This window comes from Paralichthys olivaceus, chromosome 1, assembly GCF_024713975.1.
Source record: "Paralichthys olivaceus isolate ysfri-2021 chromosome 1, ASM2471397v2, whole genome shotgun sequence".
Classification (NCBI taxonomy): Eukaryota; Metazoa; Chordata; class Actinopteri; order Pleuronectiformes; family Paralichthyidae; genus Paralichthys; species Paralichthys olivaceus.
In genome coordinates, this window is record NC_091093.1 from 26,971,273 (window position 1) to 26,990,588 (window position 19,316).

At 43.0% G+C, this 19,316-nt stretch overlaps 1 protein-coding gene across 3 annotated transcripts in view; it reads left to right on the forward strand.

Moving 5' to 3' along the window:
- mpped2a (metallophosphoesterase domain containing 2a) overlaps nucleotides 1–18,509 on the forward strand; it is a 56,937-nt gene extending 38,428 nt beyond the window's left edge. For all 3 annotated transcript variants that reach the window (XM_069526592.1, XM_069526602.1, XM_069526598.1), the window contains exons 5-7: nucleotides 14,358–14,473; nucleotides 15,324–15,437; nucleotides 16,539–18,509. In XM_069526592.1, coding sequence (XP_069382693.1) covers nucleotides 14,358–14,473; nucleotides 15,324–15,437; nucleotides 16,539–16,657 — 349 coding nt within the window. In that variant the 3' untranslated portion in view covers nucleotides 16,658–18,509. The remainder of the gene's footprint in view (nucleotides 1–14,357; nucleotides 14,474–15,323; nucleotides 15,438–16,538) is intronic.
- Nucleotides 18,510–19,316: the final 807 nt, after the last annotated feature.

A 19,316-nucleotide genomic window follows, 5' to 3' on the forward strand; every position in this document is an offset into this window, starting at 1 on the left:
TTTTTCTGTCCGAGCGGCTGATCATGTTTTGCGTTGATGCATCTGGGGAACTGTTAACTAGCTTAATGCTCTGAGAGCTATAACATTACCGCTGTTGTCTTCAGTCTTTGCTGAATCTTCACTCTTAACCCAATCATGATGGATGGAACAGATTCCTGCAGCAGGAGAGCAGACCATGTTTTCATTGCAGTGTTCGACTGAATGCATTTCAGACCGTGTCCAGTCTATCTCTGCAACCGAGGGTCAGGTTCGGGTTCTTGTTGTTGCAACAAGGTTGCTCACATTGAATTATCAGGCAATGCAGTAAATTTGTCTTTTTGTTTTTAGTGTTCATATATTTGAATCTGCAAACCCTGGAAAAAGCCATTTATTCTACGAGTGCTTTCTGAATTGACAGATTCTTTTATCCTTCAAATGGCAGTTGAATTTGAGCTTCAATTTTTATCTGCTTCATCCTTTCTTTGACATGAAGACAGTTTGGGTGTCTTGGTCCTGTGTGTCTAAGCTGTAGAGAGGACTGTTGGCAGGAACAGTCTCCAGCTGACCCACTAAACTTCTTCCTTTAAGGAATCCCGTCTGCTTTCCTCTGCGGTTCAACTTCTGTAAGTTTCCTCCAGCGGCTACAGTCGGCCTTCAAAGTGTGCTACATTTCCAAGAGGATTAATTAGATTAAACAGTGTTTGCTCGCTCCTTAAAGTGTTTGTGTTTTCTCCTGCAGGACTCTTATTTTTTTTCTCTCCTGAAGAGAATAATCAGTCGCATTAAGGAATAATAGAAGGATTGGTGGTTGGTTTGGAGTCTGTGGGATCAGGTTCCTCTTTGTGGCTGCAACGAGAAACCATAGTGTAGATTTTCAATGTGTGCACGCATGTTAAATTTGCCCCCACCTGGTCCGTCCATTAGATCTGACCCCCTGTTCGTATTTTTAGGTCTCAGATGGTTAAGGCTTGTATTTTCTTCCTGTTAAAGAGAAGCAGAGCAAATGAATGGTTTTAAAGACAATATCCAAAAACGAAGGGAGTCAGTGTAATTAACTAAATTCTGCATGTGTCCTTGTTAGCCTTGACAAATCCCTTTTGTTTTACAGTTTCGTCATTTCTCTAAAATCCTCGTAAAGCTACGTAATGAGTTTTCACATTGTGTAAGCCTTTTGTCTGTGATTTCGAACCTCCAGCCTCTGTTAGCCTGCTGCACGGTGACTTCCAGAGGAGGTGGAATTGCCAACCATTAAACCCCAACAAGGAACCGCTTCCTCCTGCCAGCATCACCTATGAATGACAAACCGGCATAGCAGCAGGTTTTTAAGGTGGAAGAGTCACACATTGAAATGGTGCAGTGTTTGTATAACACAAACACTCGTTTGAAATTCTGCATTTCATCTGAGTGAGTTGGTTGAACAAAATAATCAGAACGGGGGAGGGGGGAGAAGACAAGAAACCTGGAAACACTGGCGCAATCCTTTTAATTAAACCGGGAAAGGATTGTTGTCAAACAAATGGACTGAGATGTGAGAGAGGGAGAATGAGCGAGGGATGAAAAGAAAGCCAGTGTTAGGAATACAGCTGGGGATTAAAGACAGTGAGCGAGTGTTACAGACCCCTGGCCAGCTTGCTGCTGTAATGAACATTAGGGCTGCGGCATAAATTTAATGACCTGTGAAACAAACAGTGTGGCTGAGACCAGTGCCTCTGAATGCTAAGTGGCTCTATTATTAATACCAGCTCAGAGATGCCACTGTGTAAACACACTGTAAGTCTCTTTTCCCCTATGAGGCCCGTTAAACACACGGCGGCCGTGGTGATGGCGGCGCACCGGCTCATCGCAGCTTTCTGAAACGGGGTCACGTCTTTCTTTGTACCTTCAGAATTAATGGCATGTCGCCTGTTAACAGCATACCAGTGCTAACTAACGGGTTATGAATAGCATCACAGCTAATGGCTGTGCAGGTTAGTCACCTTGATAATGAAAAGCTTAGTGATGGGGCAGGTGAGCGAGCAGTAATGAATGGGTTCACAATTTAACAGTTTGGCGAGTTCATTCCTCGCTGTTTGGTGACCTGTCATCAATTTGTGCACAATGTGAGCTTTGACCTGAACAGAGATTCAACCAGCAGGTAATTTAAAAAGATTGTTTTAAACTGGAATTGGATTTTTATTTATTTACACAATTTCCAGTCAAACAAAAGACTTAAAAATAACAGAAATTAGAAAGTCGGGAGAGAGAATCGGCTCAGGAACAGTTGATTCATTCCTTCAACACAAAAAATATGAAATTATTCACAATGTCAGATGTGAATGTATAACTTAAACTGAAAAATATAAAACAGAGCTTCAATGTTTGAAAATCTGCTGTGAAGGATAAAGTGATGTGAATCGATTATAAGTGGATATGTGGATTTTTTTGAAAAGCATCGCAATTTGTGAAAAAAAATACTAAACATTAATTCAGTTGAACTTTCAGAGGTGATGATCTTGCTTGTAAGTTTGTTTGCAGTTTAAAATCTGTCTCACAGGACATGATGCAAATTCCATTTTAGGTTTACTTGGCATCAGCAGAGGAAGATAGACGAGGATTACCACCACAGCATAACAGTTTCCTTTCAGGGAATTAAATCTCTCACCATGTCTCTTAAAAAAAACAAAGCAGGTACAGTGATTGTGTTTCTCTCGGCCCGGGGTTACTTTAGGTGTTTTCAGTTATCTTATATAATCTCTTTTTCTAAAAATGTCAACGGAGTGACGCGAGACTCAAACTGCAGCTGTCACATGTGACATTTATTGCAGTAGTGCAGTCTGCAGGTATGGGGGGGGGGGGGGGGTGAAGCCCTCAGTCTGATTACATGCGATGCAGGCTTAATCAAACGATCCAGGACAGCAGGGTGCACAGAGGAGACCAGGAGAGCCCAGAGCTAGCCAGATGTCTGCGACATTGAGGAGGGGATGCATGACATGAGGAGTCTGCTCCAGGCTATAAAATGCAATCACAATTCCCTGGAAGGGAGAGCAAGGTGGCTCAGGAAGCAGGCGGGGAGTAGAGTGGGTCTGTCAGGGTACGGTCCTCTGCTCTCCCCCTGAACCGGACCACAGGCTTCCTGCACAGAGGAGACGCTGAACCTCCAGGCTTCTCCTAGAGGCAGCAGTGACTTTCTATCATTATCAATTCTGTGGTCATGGTTACTAAGAGAACATGTGTACGTCTCTGACATCCGAATCTGCCCATCTGTTTGTTTTTTATCCTCGCTGTGTTTGTGCTGGTCTATATGCGTGTGTGTGTGTGTGTGTGTGTGTGTACACTGGCAGATCCAGGGCCCAGCAGGACTCCATCTTGTTTTCTGTCCCATGCTGTGTCGAACGCTATGAGGGGATAAATATTTGAAAAGCAGAGGAAAGCCCTGTGTCCCCAGCTGCTGTGGCCTGAGGTGTGCCAGCCCTACATTAGCTGCACCTTTTACCAGTGACTTACTTTTTCTCCTGCCTAAACATAGACCTCAGCTCTAAGCGTACCTTACTGTCCTGCCCTTTATTTTCCGTGGAGCTCGGTGTTAAAGGTCGCCAACCTAAGTGCTGGCGCTGCTGAATTCGCCAAATGTAAAAAGCTCAGATGAATAAGTTATACCATCAGTGACATCGAGTCTGGACACGACATTAGAGATGGTAAGTGCTCAGAGGGTTTTTCTTTTTTGATCAAGAGAAAAGTGGTGAAGGCTCTGCTGAGTTTTCATGCGAGTTTTAGCAGGAAAACATTAATGATTTAAGATGGAGAGAAATGGAACAAGATGAAGCAGAGACTCAATCAGACTGTTCAAGGTGTTATTTTTGTTCACGTCTTCTGAAAGCAGCCAACACCTCTGGTTCGGTGCAGAGAATATCACAGTGAGGAGAATGTTCTGCAGTCTGGAAAACTGTTCACACGGGTTTGGTTACTTTAGATCTGGGACTGTTTTTATGCTTTGGGTCCTTTGGTCTACATTAAGGGAAATCATACTGCTTCAGTGCATGATCATATTTTGGACAGTCATGCACTTTTAGCTTAGGGGCGAGAGTTTGAAACCAGAAAAGTGAGGCTGTTACACCACCAAGAATCGTTTTGAAACAAGACCACATAGAGACGCAGTGTTTGTCCGTATATATTTGGCCATCCAATGTATAATTTACCACGCTACCTTTACAAGTTTGAGCCAAGTGAACTAGTGCTCAGTAGTTTATTAACTCTGGTTTGATTGAGTTACTACCTCCACCAAGGAAGTTATGTCCATTGTTTGGTTTGGTGGTTTATCTACATTTGGTGGTGTGGTGAGAACCCTTCAGGTTTTTCCCTGAACTGCTTTTGAATGTAAAAGCTGAATATTTTTAAGTTGGCCTGACTTGAAACTTCAAACATGACCCTGACTTCAAACATATCTAATTACAGAGTTAATGATAAAAATGTCTTTCTTAACCTATATGCATTTTATTTTACTATCGTACAACTAGAACCACAGGGCTCTCTGAAAAATGGACTTAACGTCCTCGATGGCTGAAGTTCTTTTTTCTTCCCCATCCTCTTCACACACAAACACTCTTCTCTCCCATTTCGTCCCCCACGACGCCACATCTCTCACGAGGCCGATGTGGATTGTCTGTAGCGAGCCATCAATCACTGCGGTAACGACAGCTCCATAAACAGAAGGGCAGCCTACCTACTGGTCTCTGCTTGGCGTGATAGCATTCACATCATCCTGCAGCACTTCCCTTCCTTCCTGCTGACCTCTGCGCAGTTTCAGTGGCAAGGACGGGGCTCTGCTTATCGCCACTCGCTGAATTTAGACCCACGATGGTCGAGGTAGAAACACCCAGGTGTCAACGGGGATGTAGTGTCGTAAATAAAACGATGGGCAAACTGTGACCTCTATTCTCTGATCAGTGTCAAGCAAACAACCAACAATAGAGACAAAACTCTTATGTTATATTTAGAAGAACGTATTTTACAGAAGATGGCTTAAAGGCGACTGTAAAGCTACAACTAACAATTCATAAATTTCCATTATTGAGTAATCTTTTTCTGTCAATTTCCAGATACATTAAAATAGTGAAATTGCCATTCCCAATTCCCTAGTGCTTATTATGATGATGTCTTTAAATATTGTGTTTAATAAGAAAAGTTGAAGATCCTCATTTTGCCCCCTAAAAGAACAGCCTTTCATATTAACTCTGCATTCTGTTGTTTTTTTTTGTGTGTGTGTTTCAGACTCCTGAGCTTCTTTTGTACAGACTGCCCTGTGCAGCCTTGTGCGTTTTGTTTTGTCCGTGTTCCGGCTCTTTATATACAAATCCATGAGACTAACAATGCCAGTTTGTGTGCTTTCCTGTGCCTATTGTTGCCACAGCGTCTTTGGGCCCTCGCTAACATCCACTCGTTGTAAGGTCCAGACAATAACCACGAACAGAGTGCCACAGCTCTGCACTGGCTTGACCCCCATGGCTCTTCCTGTTGCCTTTCAAAACCCCTCCTCGTCCTCCCCTCCCTTGACCCCTGACCTCTGCAGTAAAGACTGGTCGGGCTGTCATGTCAGGACAAGGCAGGGTGTGCTCCCGGCCTTTTGAGAGCGCTATGTGAGAACCTGCTGCTTTGTCTCTAATAATCCTCAGGAGGGGAGTAATTCCACTCTGCAGGACAATCACCAATATAATCAAAGCATTACTGTCATTTAACAGCTTGCAGTGCGCTCTAATAATGATTTTTTTCGTTTTCTCTTCATCTGACTGTGCTGAAGAAAGAAACCAAAGCCACAATGAAAGACCATTTTGCTAATAACATAAAAACCTTTAAAATAATAGTTTTTTTATTGATGCCTGAAACTTAAATTACCATCTCAAAGTTCAGCCTCATTACTCACCTCTTTTTACATGTACGCTGGAATATAAAGTATCAACATGCCATACCTGACCCTCAGTGAATTTATGTTTAAAACAGTGATGTTAAATCTGAAAACTTCCCTGTGTCAGATTAAAACCTGAAATTATTCAGGAAAGATTGAATTCATGCATTGTGTCAGAGGCAGGTTTGTTGAAAATGCATCACTTTATAACAGAATGCTTAAAGGTTGAGGTATCAACAACCCGTTGTGAGCTGCGGTCACATATCTGAAACTGTATTAACACACGTTTCTTTAATCTTTTTTGTTCAGCAGTTATGGAAAAATGAATTTTAACACTGTGGAATTGTTAGATTTACTGAATTTATTGGCCTTAAAACACGATCGTAACAAACAATTAGATTCTTTTGTGTATTTATTGAATTCATCCATTGAACGTTGGCACTGCTGATGGATAGAGTAAGTGAAGTGCTGGATTCAAAAACTCGTTCAGGAGGAGTTTTCGGACTAGGCCACTCCAAAAGGCAGTTTTTCTTTGCTTGAAGTTGTTCTGTTGTAGATCTACTTAAACATTAAGAGCCATAGTCCTGCTACGTCACTGAACATCTACAATGCTCCAGCTGGCAGACAGTTATCCTTTAAGATACCTCCATAAACTCGTTCTCGCTCCGATGATGATGAACTGTCGAGACACGGGGAAGCAAGGCATCTTCATTTGATGATGCTCCCTCCAAAATTCCTCACTGCTGGGGTGATGATGTTTTCAAGTTGGTATGCGGAGCCCTTTTTAACCCGTAACTTTTTAACTCCATGTAGTGTTATAGATTTTTAACAAACTTTAAGTCTCTGTAATATTTGTTTTGGAGAGAGGAGGCTCCGTCCTGCCACGGACCCGGCACTGCTGGGTGAAACGTCTTCCATATTTACAGTGGCCACTACAACACACCCTAACCTCCAACTCAACTGTCACTGGTCAACTTGTGTCGGCTCCTTTGACTCTTCTTGTCAAAGTGTCCTCGGAAGAGAAAAGTCTAAATAAATGCATACAATCCAATTTACAACTGCGACACGCGTAAAACTGGTGGATTGTGTATTTAATAGTGAATAATTTCAGACATTATCTGAATTTTCATGAAAGTAACGAGGATTGTAAGATTGTCTCTGGGCTAATTCATAAAGTGAAGCCGCCTCCGTTTGTTGTTTCTATTCTTTCTTTCTCTTGGTTCTGTTTGTGCCTGAAGAGCCGCAGACCTTCAGCGTTTGGGTCTGAATTGGCACAATGACTGGCTGAGGCCAAATCACAATGGTCCTTTTTGATAATTTCCTTTCATACCTCATCCGCTCTCAGTATTGTGTGTACTAAATTCAGAGTTTGACACACTCGCAGCTTTTTCATTTCATTTCATTTTTCCATTCTTTTCAATTAACTTGCGGACGTGAGAGTGTCGTCTTTGTGCTGTAGAAGAGAAGCAGTGGGAGGGAACAGCTTTTGAAAAGGTCTAGAAGTTGCACCTGTGCAACCAAGTGCCTTCTTACCATTTCCAGATCACCTTGTTCCATTTAGAATACATAGAAAATGGGATGCAGTCCCGGTCCTTGGAGCGGAGCTGAAAAATGAAACCTTGCGTCAGTTATTGTCACTGAGAATCGCCTCCCCCCCATGCCTCCCTACGCTCCTTTCTTCCCCCTGTGTACATTGTTCTCCAGGATCAAGTTCATGGAGGTTGAGGCTGTGTGTCAGGGCCCCTGCCCCCAGCCCCTATACAGGCTCTGTGAATAGCTCCCAGATCCCCCTTCTGTTTATTAGTCTGCGCTCCAGTTTCTCCAGACCTGCTTCCTGACAGATCCATATTTCAAAGTGTTTCAATTCTGTGTTCACATGTGGACGTATCCGTGTTCCTGTAACACCTCGCTGCTGCTCCTCCTCAACCACACCTGCCACATTGGTGCCACTACAACTTCTACACTTAACACACCTACATTTATTAGTTCACAGGCGTCCAGGTGATACTGGAGGCTGATGCCCTGTTAAGATATTAGTCTTTTATTAATTTTTAATATAATAAATATCATATAATATAGTCCCTCAAAAATAGTCAACGAAGAGTAATGGCAAAGATATTGTGTGCAAGGTAGGTTATACTTATAAAACAAGCAGAAAACTAAACGGCACATTTGAGTGAAAAGGGGTTATTTATAATAAAAACATCTAAAAACAACTAAATAAAGCTGAAATGATTAGTTGATTGAAAGAAAAGTAATTAGCAACTGTTTTGAATCATCAACTAATTTTTTAGTTTATAAATATTAGATTTTTCTTTTTGAATGAGAGGATTTTTTGAATTTCTACATTTTATATGAAAGCAAATTGAATATCTTTGGGTTTGTCTAAAGCGACATGAGGTCACTTGGGGCTCCAGGAAACTATGCAGGATATTTTCACTTTCTTCTCACATTTGTAAGTGGAAATGTTAATCAATCAATCGGAGAACACAATCAGCTAATGCATTTGTAAAGGGAATAATTAACTGCTGCCAGTAAAGTACATTTTCCCAAAAGAAAATAAACATTTTGTCATTTGGTTCATCTGTTTTACCATAAAAATAACACTGAGACTTCACATGCTGGGTGCTTTTAGCCACCAGCCGAGATTTTCAATTTCCCCATGTTATATTGCTCCGTGCGGTATCAGGACTAGTGCTGCTAAAACAGAAATGGTGGCAGACTACAAGCCAGTAAAGCACCGATATCTGGGCTCTGAATATCTAGTAAAATGCAAAGGTGCTCATGAAGGATAAAGGTGCAAATATTTGGTGCTAATGTTCCAGTTAAACTTGTTATTTCTCTCACAATCTTTTCTTTGCTGTGGTTGCTCGCAAATCGTTGGCAGTGTGTTGACAGTCGTCTGCCCACTCTGACACACACACGCACACACACACACACACACACACACACACTGACAGGTTTTATTGTAGTTGTGGTTTGCTTTGATGCCTAAGCTAATCTTGTGTATCTCGTGTGAGTGTGTGTTAGAGAGAGAGAGGGAGAGTGTGTGTGTGTTTGCAGAAGAGCTCTCTGAGATGTAATGATGGCAGGGGATATGCACTCCATCCTCTATTCTCTCATTTGGTTTCCTGCTACATATTGGGTACTTGCCCTTTTCTCTTCCCCTCTCATGGTTTGTCTGTCTGCTCACACACACACACACACACACACACACACACACACACACACACACACACACACACACACACACACACACACACACACACACACACTCACACACTCACACTCTGACCTGTATGTAGTGAAGTGCTGGGAGCTGCTGGGTCGTCGAGAGCAGCTGTGTTTGCTGTGAAGCATCTGCTGGCTGATGCAGCGGTTGTTTTACATTAGCAGCCTGCAGGTCAAACTGCAGCTGGCTGCATCTTAGTGTGAGGACAAACCCTAGGGATGGAGTGTGTATGTCTCTGTGTGAGTGTGTGTTTGTGTGTACATGCACCAACCCGTCCCCATGGTTGTAGCCTTTCCTAAGCGGGCTAAGTCCGGTGGCTAACCCTTAGCGCCTCGGCATTTGGCAGCATGACTGCAGCGAGATTAATCCATTCCACACTCCATCAGTCACTAGGCACAGGTTATTAGTGCGGGGGCAGAGCAGAGCACAGACACACACATACACACACACACACACACACACACACAAACATTCACGGCCCCTTCACCCTTGTGACTTCGCCTTCTACCTCGTCCCCAAAGTTTGCAAAGGTGGCCTTGGCGTTGAGAGGCCATTTGTCAAAACCCAGCCAGAGTCTCCACTTGGCTCCTTTTAATAAGGCTACCTGGGCTCTGGGATTACACACACACACACACACACACACACACACACACACACACACACACACACACAGGTTATGTACTCTGCTTTGGCACATACTCATACAGCTTTGAGTGTCAGGTGGTACGTCCCGCGGGGCTTATAAAAGTCCCATTAACATGGCCTTCCTCATTGGTTCTGACAGGTTGATCAATTAGACCCCTCCCCCCGCTGATCCCAGGGCCACTCTGACTCAGAGGTCAGACACGATGGATCGCTGGACCTGCACACACTCACTCACCCCCCACACACCTCCCCTCTCTCTCTGCTTTTATCTGCAGGCTGGTTACAGTGCAGTTTATTTGTCTGATATCCCAGGGTGCAGCCCTTGTCCGGCTTTAAGGTGGTGGTTCCCACTTTACACGTTTTCGATCTTATCTCTGCTCTCGCTACGACACATTCACATACATGCTGCTCTGTCTCACCCTGCAGAGGGTTGTGTGTTTGTGCATCCATGTGTGTGCGTTTGCTCTTTTGCAGAACAAATGTGTGCATGGGAACGAGGGATTTCCTCTGATGTGAAGGTTTCCCAGTTCTCACTTTATTAAAGGTTTAAGCAGGTCTTTTCTGTAACGTTCCCATACAACAATCCAACATTCACACCCACTTCACACCACGATGGGGCAGCTGTATGGAGGTTTTTGTTACACAACAACTGGTGCTTCTCATGTGAACCGAGGGCAACACTGTGAAAGACTTCCTGGAGAACGATACTACTTCTCCCTCTCCTCTTGGAGTGTGGCCATTCAGAAGGAATATTAACACAGACGACGACATCTTACAAACCAGCCGTGTGAGCGATACACTGAAAATCGTTTTCTTCAGTATCTTTTGGAATGTTGCCCTCTGCCATGGTCGTCTGGTCATTCTACCTCTGACACTGTGAGCTGGCACAAGTCTTTATCATTCAGGGAAAGTCAGATCTTTTCAGGTTTTTGTGGGAGAGGGGAAAATCTTCACTGAGTTTTCAGGCTCAAGAAATATATGAAGTCAGTCTCTACAGGTGTAACGATACAATGTGAGTGTGTGTAGTTCAGGAACAGGATAAAAGAAACAAAGAATAAAGTCTTTACAGGACCAACAACTGAATAAACAGCAGGTTTGTCAAAGAAGAAAGGATGTTATTGGAAACGTGTAACCCCAGAGACTCAACACTGTATTATTCATCAGAATATATCTGGTGTTATGTATGAGACTGGATGACACAGTCAAGCAGTCGATGAATGCTAAAGAAACACATATAACAGTATCCTGTGGTGTCAAAGGTTTATAGACATCGGCCTTAATCTGACAGACTTCAAATTGTAAAGTTTTTACATTTACAACTGGAAAATTACACGACTGTGATGGAGTATTGAGCTAAAACCATCATTAGCCAAGAAGAGCGAGATGACCAGGAAGCATTAGAAATAATATGGAACTCATGGAAGTGGATATATATATATATATATATATATATATACAGGGAGGAGAGGGAGGAGTCAGATTAAAAAGTGTAATGAGAGGAGTGAAGCGTTTATTGTGTGTGGGGGGGGGTATTCGGGGGATATCATAGCCTGTCTTGGGACCCAGAGAGCGCCGCCCGGGGAGCAGAGGGGTTAAGAACAGTGTCACGTCCAGAGAGACGCAGCGCTGCCATACTAATGATGTCCAGCGGCCTAATTGAATATTGACGTCCTGCACACGAGGGCTGAGTGGCCTCTGTCTGTTTCACCTCCACTGCCGTCCTGCACTGCTGATTTTTAACCCGCTTCAACCATTTAATTACTGGGGGGGGGGGGGTTCCTTCAATCCTTAAATGCCCCTGTTACCATGGTTACCAGCTTTTCATCCCTTTTGACGCAGCGTTTCACTTTGTCGTCCAGAGCTAATGTTAACTGTCAAATTCAATTTTTCTGGTCGAGGGTTTTCCTCCTCAGTAAGTTTTCTTTTTTTTGCAAACATTTGTTTCCTGGCGTCAGCAGCTGTACCGTAGACCTGAACATCTGGGGGGGGGGGGGGGTGAAGTCTCTGTCTTATAGTTCCACATCCTCCCTCGCTCCTTTCTGCTTTCTCTCTCTCGTTCTTTTCTCTGGTGTCACCTCCTTTTCTTTTTCTATTTCTGTGTCTGTGTTTTACTTCCCACTGTGCCTGCCTCCAGAAGCTTCCCCTTTGTTGCCACGGCGACGTGCTCCAGATGGCGAGTGTCAAGCCAAGACTGGGCTCTGAATGTAGTATGATAGCCGCACACACACACACACACTGGTCCAGATATATACACTCTGAGAACAGACTGAGACACTAGCACCGAACATTCTGTTCAACACTCACATCCTACTCAGAAGCTGGTGGACCTGCCCTACACGCACACAGACCTACACACCCACACACACACACACACACAATCAGTACAGTATAATAAAACCTGTGTTGCAGCCACACAGGAAACAATCTCTCCTTTATGTGACCGGGATGTCATTAATCTTGGCGGAGGTTAACAAATGCACTTGCATGGAAGGTATATTTCATAGGCAGACAGCCGACAATGGGGCCATTGTGGCGTCGAGCCGCAGCGCCCCGCTCTGCATTCAGTCAGGACCTTTTGCTTGGCTCTGGATCCTCGGCTCATGTCAGGGGTTATGTTTCATCTCCCAGACGAATGTGTTTATGCAGGAGAAAACATGTGAAACATGGAGCGGAATCAACGCTACAGCTGTTTATTTATTTTCGCTGCATGAAACCTCCATTTGTTTTTATGAACGGAGGGAAAATAAATGCGTTCAGCCATTTTTCAAAGTTTGGCCTTGTTGCTATTACTCAAAAACCAGAGCCAGATAAATACCCAGGCCCAGGTTCCTCCACAGCTCCAGCAGCAGCGGTTGTGCTTTCACCATCCGAGAAGTGGCGAGTCGTCCCAGTAATCCATTAGACTTCCATTAGCTCCGATTTGTGTGATTAGTTGTAATTAATCAGTTCAGTCTGTGGCCTTCACTCCCCTGTGCGCTCCTCACATTTCATTTTTAACCTCATTTCTCAGCTCTCCACCGAGCGAGAGAACGAGGCAACGACTGAGCGAGCAAATCAAAGAGCGCAGGCATCAGGTCTGCCGCCGCCGCCGCCTTCTTGTCCGAGAGCACTCGATACTGCTCAACCACCAGATCCGAATGGGTTGATCCGGCGCTTGGACGGCATCATAGCGCTTTCTCTGGCCAGGCTGAAGTAATGAATGTTTCTCATGTCTTGTTTGATGCCGTATGAGCCTGGTTGTGTTTTAAAATGATCCGTGAGGGATTGTGATCTCATGTTTTACACATCTTCAGTCTGCTCCGGCTCTGGTTAGCCCCACTCGGCACCTCCCATGGAGCAGCGAGTATTGATTAGCGCGTGGCGCGTCCATCCTTCACTGTAGCAAAGCTTATTGATGTTTGTGGAGCCATGATTTCCCCTCGGTCAGATACCAGACGCAGCACCAGCGCTAAGTGCCTGGAAGCTGCTCTGAACTTTGCGGCCCGCCCCAAAGTAACCTGGGAGTAACGGCGGAAGAATCCTCTTTTCATCAGCAACTCTCTGCTGCAAACCTCCAAGTGAAATTAAAAGATTTTTTTCCGGGGGTGCAGGAGCCAGTCAGTTTATAAACTGAGGTATCATGTGATGATAATCTATCTTCCTTTCCTCTGTTGTCAGCCTTCTTCTGCCATTACTACTATTGTGATAAATGAAGGCTCAATTTATCAACTGGCCTGTGCTCGATTTCTTTTTCTCTCCTCTGTTCCCCCCACCCCCGCTCCAACATATAACCTCTGCACGCTTCGCTTTATTTCTTCATCTGTTTTCAACCCCTTGCATCCACCCATCCATCCACCCGTCTATCCATCCCTCATTCCCACTCAGCCGGATCGAGTCTTTCTTTGTGTGTGTGGGGGGGGGGCTGAGATGCTGCCTGTCACCCCGGAGCTGTAGACTCCCATCCAGCTGCTGGAGGTGGCCGGGCTGCTGTCAGTCAATCTGTAACTGGGAAGCAGAGGAGATGTTGACACGTGATGTTTAAAATTATTCTTCTTTTAGTAGAAGCTGCACATTCAGTCGCTCGGTTTTTGGCTTCTGAGGTTAATATCAGTCTGGCTCATACCGTAAATAATAAGGTGAAAATAGTGGATATCAAAGTTGTGTTAACAGACACGTTTGTTCTTTGACTTTTGCCCTGATTCTCCAAACTGTTCCAAAAATCAGAATCTGTCTTTTGAAAGTGTAAAAGGTGTATGAACCTGCCTGCAGCACTTTGTGTTACAGCGTTTAATTTACTGGTTTATTATTTTTATATTAAAGTCTGTTAGATCCTGAACATGCATCACTGTCAGTCATGTGGACACTTTGGTTTTGTTTGTGGTTATTTGGATCAAAACACAGATTATGGATGAAGCTATGAATAAATAATATATGTGAAGTGAATTTATTAAAGAGCATTAAATCAAAACCTTGGCACCACTGCAGGTTTTAGAAATTAAAAAAAAATGTCTGGCTGAAGAAAAGCTGTATAAATGTGATAATAACCACTGCTTCCTGGTAACGATTTTATATTTTTGCCATAATCACGGTTGACTTGGTCTCCTGAGCGTCGTTAATGTGATCTCCCTCCCTCCATCTCCGCAGGACTCCGTGGTTTAACGGCTGGGGGTTCAACCTGCCTCGGGGTCAGTCTCTGTTGGATAAATGGAACCTCGTCCCTGAAGGCATCGACATCCTGATGACCCACGGACCTCCGCTCGGTGAGTCCAATTAACCAATCACAGTCCCCCTCATTACCATATCCAACGAGGTTGTGCCTCATTATTCATAGTCTCTATGGAATCGCTGGGGGTTGTCGCAGCAGGGTGTGTGTGTGTGTGTCTCTGTGTGTGTGTGTCTGTGTGTGTGTGTGTGTGTGTGCCCTGTGATTCAATATTTGTTTGACTTTATGAAATAGAAAACACATTTTTTGCTGCTTCAGTTTTCCTTCTAGCTGTTGTGTTTTTTGTCCCATTTTGTTTTTTGTTTTTTTCTTCCCGCTCTCCATCTGGCTTTATTGAGTGATTTCCTTCCCTCTCGCCTACGGAGCGGTGCCTCCACCGCTGCCGCTGCGGCAGCCGCTGTGGCCGTTTGATTGCATGGAAACTCGATTTTGCAGCAGAGTGACAGACGCTGCAAACGATTGGAGAGAGACCATGGGAAAGGAGAGCAGGGAGAGGGGGGAGGTGGGAGCTGTTGAAGATGTAGACACTAAATGGAAAAAAAGAATCTGTGGAAGAAATATCAAGAACGGGTTTCATTCACTGTTCACTGAGATTTGCACTGATTCACAGGGTTCCGAATGAAAGAGCTGGTTCTGAAGTTGAAATAAGGAATCTGTTTTTGAGTTTGTAAATTTAGATTTGCTTTTAATCAAAGTTTGTTTTCTTTTCTCAAACTTAACAATATGACCAGAATCCGAGCAAGGCACCTACATCGAATAGTTCTAAAAGTAAAAGCATGTTCTTCAAACTTAAGTTGACTTCATGTGTTACAGTTCAGTGAATCCATGTCAGGTCAGGACTGTGGAGGGATCCGAGTATTAACTGAAAACCGTGTGTGTCCGTGCAGGTTTCAGAGACTGGGTTCCTAAAGAGCTGCAGCGAGTCGGCTGCGTGGAGCTGCTCAACACGGTCCAGAAGAGGGTGCGACCCAAACTTCACGCCTTCGGAGGCATCCACGAAGGTACGGGGGGGCGGGCTGGTCCCAGACTTTTGAACCTCTCTGTTTATACATCGTTACTGTAGAGAACTGTATCGGACAGATGTGTTTCTAATGAATGCAGAAGCAGGAGAATGGGTCCTCACCTCCTAACTGAGTGTGGACGAAACAGCATCAGAGATTTTTCACGCAGAAACAAAAGCCTCATTCATAAAAACATTGAAGTGATTTCAAAGGTAACACAACGTTGTGTTTTGCAGCTAAACCTCACATTATATGCACAGATAGAAATCGTGAGGTAAATGATCGATGAGGATTTAGTGTCAGCACCAGATGCATCACAGACACTGAGCAGATGTTTTACCGTCACCAGATCTGAGCTGTCCTTGCAAGAGGTGCATCATGGGCCTACAAAGTAAAGCTGGCCACATTCCTTCAGATTAAAAGTTTCTCTAGTGAACACGTGTATCTAAACCATTGTTGTGTCTCCTCCGCCTCTTCTTTGTACCTTCCACAAGTCGCTATCTGTTTGTCCTCCTAACTAAACCTTGAGTCCAAAAGAGAAACTTCATTTTACAACAATAATATTGTGGGTGAACTTCATCATCTTCTGACTTTACTCCATGTACTTTGTCATTTTAACCTCCGCTCATAGATATCAGTTCCCAAAACATGTTTTTTTTCTCCATGAATTATTCTGTGAGAAACTGGTGAAAACCTTAAAAAAAATAAATAAATTAACGCCCTGTCTTACATTTTTAAGTCCGGTGGCTCTGACTCGGACATTTGCGTTCACACGTGCACGTCCTCTGGAGAAAAACCTACGAGAAATCTCTGGAGTTCAGTGAACGTCTGAAAGCAGCTGTGGAAATATTTTCAGAACAAACTGAGAGAGAGGGTTGAAAACAAAGTGAAAGAGAATAAAGCTAAAATTCATACAAACCATAAAATCCATAAATTGAAGTTTAATTAAACTCAAGCTGTTTGTATTGATTCATGCTGAGACAAGGAAATAGAAGGAAGGATAATACGTTTTAAGAGTTATAAGAGTTATAAGTATAAAAGTCTTCCTCCAAGATGTTGACGGTTCTTCATGTTACTGACTCTTGTGTCCTCCGTCCTCAGGCTACGGGATCATGACAGACGGTTTCACGACGTTCATCAACGCGTCGACCTGCACTGTCAGTTTCCAGCCCACCAACCCCCCCATCGTGTTCGACCTGCCCAACCCCTCCTCCTCCTGAGACCAGAGGACACAGGGCGGGGGGGTGGATGGGTGGGGAGGGTCTCGGGCAGGTTAAGCTAGTTTTTTTCTATAAATATGTCGAGTTTAAAAAAAACAAACAAAAAACTTCTAAGTGTTTCTTTGCAAACTTTTGTTCGTCTCGACACTGTTGTTGGGACGGAGAAGATTTGGAGGTGTGTGTGTGTGTGTGTGGGGGCGGGGTTAAAGGAGAATATCGGTGTTTTTTATTTTTTAAAAGTTTGTGCCAACGATTCTGGTTTCCCTCAGATTTCTTTTTTTCTTTCTCAGGAAGAGCGAGAATGTTTTTCAGTGTTTAACAGGAAAAACTATTTTCACAAACAAGAGCGTGAAACTTCCACAAAACAAGATAATCCGCGCGTTGAACGTTTTCACGTCCGCGCGATGTCTGCTTCCTGCCAATCGTCCGACAGCCATAGGAAGAAATGGAAACCTCATCCTGAAAATAATCCTTCAAACATTTTGTTGCTTTAGAGCCGAAACTTTTATTTCTTGATCGTGTTTTTGACACTTTTTCAACTTGTGTTTATTTCTTCAGATCACGAAACAATAAATGTTGGACAGAAAGAAAAAAACAGTTTCATTGTCCCAAATAAAAACTTTTGTGATTGCAGGAAAACAAAAAACACCTTTGTCCTCTCTGGCTTTCCATATCTTATCGAGTCACTTTTGCATGTCTTCTCTTGGGTGTCTTTTGGTTTGATTACAGTTGATTTGGTTTAAAGTTTCTATTTAAAAACACAAAAAAAAACAACAAAAAATACTTGTTGAAGTCTCAGTAGTTGCAGCATGCGTTTCAACGTCAATTTGGAGGGAATGTAAAGTGTGAATGACGCCGGTATTCTCCTTTTCCGAGGGATTTTGTGGTTAAACAATCTTGCTCTTGATAAATATTGGTCAGATCTGTAAAATAAATGATGCTTTGTGAATTTGTACAATTTCTTTTTGTTTGGTTTGCATTGGCCGGACAATGGATGCCGTTGTTTTATGTTGTATCATCAGATATTTTGCGATTGGGTTGTCTTTATTGTTTTTTTTCCGTCAGTTCCTCTTTTCTTATTGGCTGACAGGGACGCTGCCTTAAACTAGCTTTAATGTTCTCAGCTAGAGCCCCACTCTCTGCAAGCTCAGAGAAAAGTCTTTATTTATTCCCCATCATCCCCGCAGAACAACACCTGACGAACGCAGGGACAGGAAGCTTTCGACCTACAGCCTGAAAAATTAACTTTGTAACGTCCCATCATGGATTTCTGATCTAATTTGGAAAATGTATGTATAAAATATATATATATTATATATTCATGTTGTAAAACATCTGTACTAAAAGTTGTGTTTGACGAAAAAAGAAAATCTGGTGCATTTTTTTCCGTATGCACCCGTATGATTGACATGTTTCCCATCGGACGCTCTTCTCGTTTCTTTAATGTTTTTTGTATCGACTCTCCCTGTAGGGTAGACGCTCATTTTGGATGAGAGAGGAAAATTTGCCAGAGTCACAATCCAACAGGTGCCGGTTGTTCCCGACAACACGCCTGCCTAAACAATAAGTTGTCCTTTAAAGTGTAAATCTGATAGTATTTGTGTTTTATTGCTTTTTCTTTTTTCTAATTTTGCACTGTGTGTAAACGCAATCTTGCTAGCACAAAAAAAAATGTTGCCAATAGTTGTCTCAACTTTGCCGCTGTAAATGCTCTTTTCGTGCTCTGTTCCTCTCTCGCTCTTTCTTCTGATTGTATCCCTCTTCATGGAAATGTTAGTTCTCTCTTTCAGTTCATTGTGATATATTTAGCTGCCTTTATATGCAAATAAAATTGCAAGATTTTTACTTATAACACTCTTGTCTTGATTTTTAATCTGAAGAATGTGTCCAGCCTTCAAATTTCATACCGTCAATAACAGAATATTGAATTACTCACTGGACTTCAGGTAACCTCTAAGTTTCCATTTTACTCGTTTTAAAAATGGTTGAAAGCTAAAATGATGGATTAGATGTGAAAGTGTAAAATGAAACCAAGAGCAAATGATGTGGGTCTGAAACTTTCCAGAGATCTGGTTTGAGCAGGAGCCACAACACAAGCTGAATGTTTCCAAACTGGAAACATGGAGTTGAACGTGTCTTCTTCTACGTCCTCAGATCAATTAGTGGTCGGCAACTAGGTCGGTTTGATTTTTGCTTATTTTATGTCGCCATCTGTGACTGAGACAGATATTCACAGGTTCTGATCTCGGTCATGACCACAACATTAATAGAATCACTTCCTGTTCTGCAATTTGTCTTCAAAGTAAAAGCGAAATGTTTGTTTTTTGTGATCGTGTCGATGCTTAACAAAACTGAAAAAATAGCATATGTTCAGTAAATCATTCAAACTTGTATATAAACCACACTCATGAATAGTAACAAAGCAAATTCAGTGTAAAATCTTCAGTGCAGATAAACCAGGTAGGATGAACACAAAGATTTCTAACTTCACTCTGCACCATGTTTATAAAAAGCTCTGCACACTAACAATAAAAAAGTGACAGAATATTGTAGAAGTGTTTGCGGACAAGAGAACACAACATTACAATCACATGTTTACAACTCGTGTTTCAAATTACATTCAAAAGATCATTGAAAAAAACCTGACAGGTATTCATTA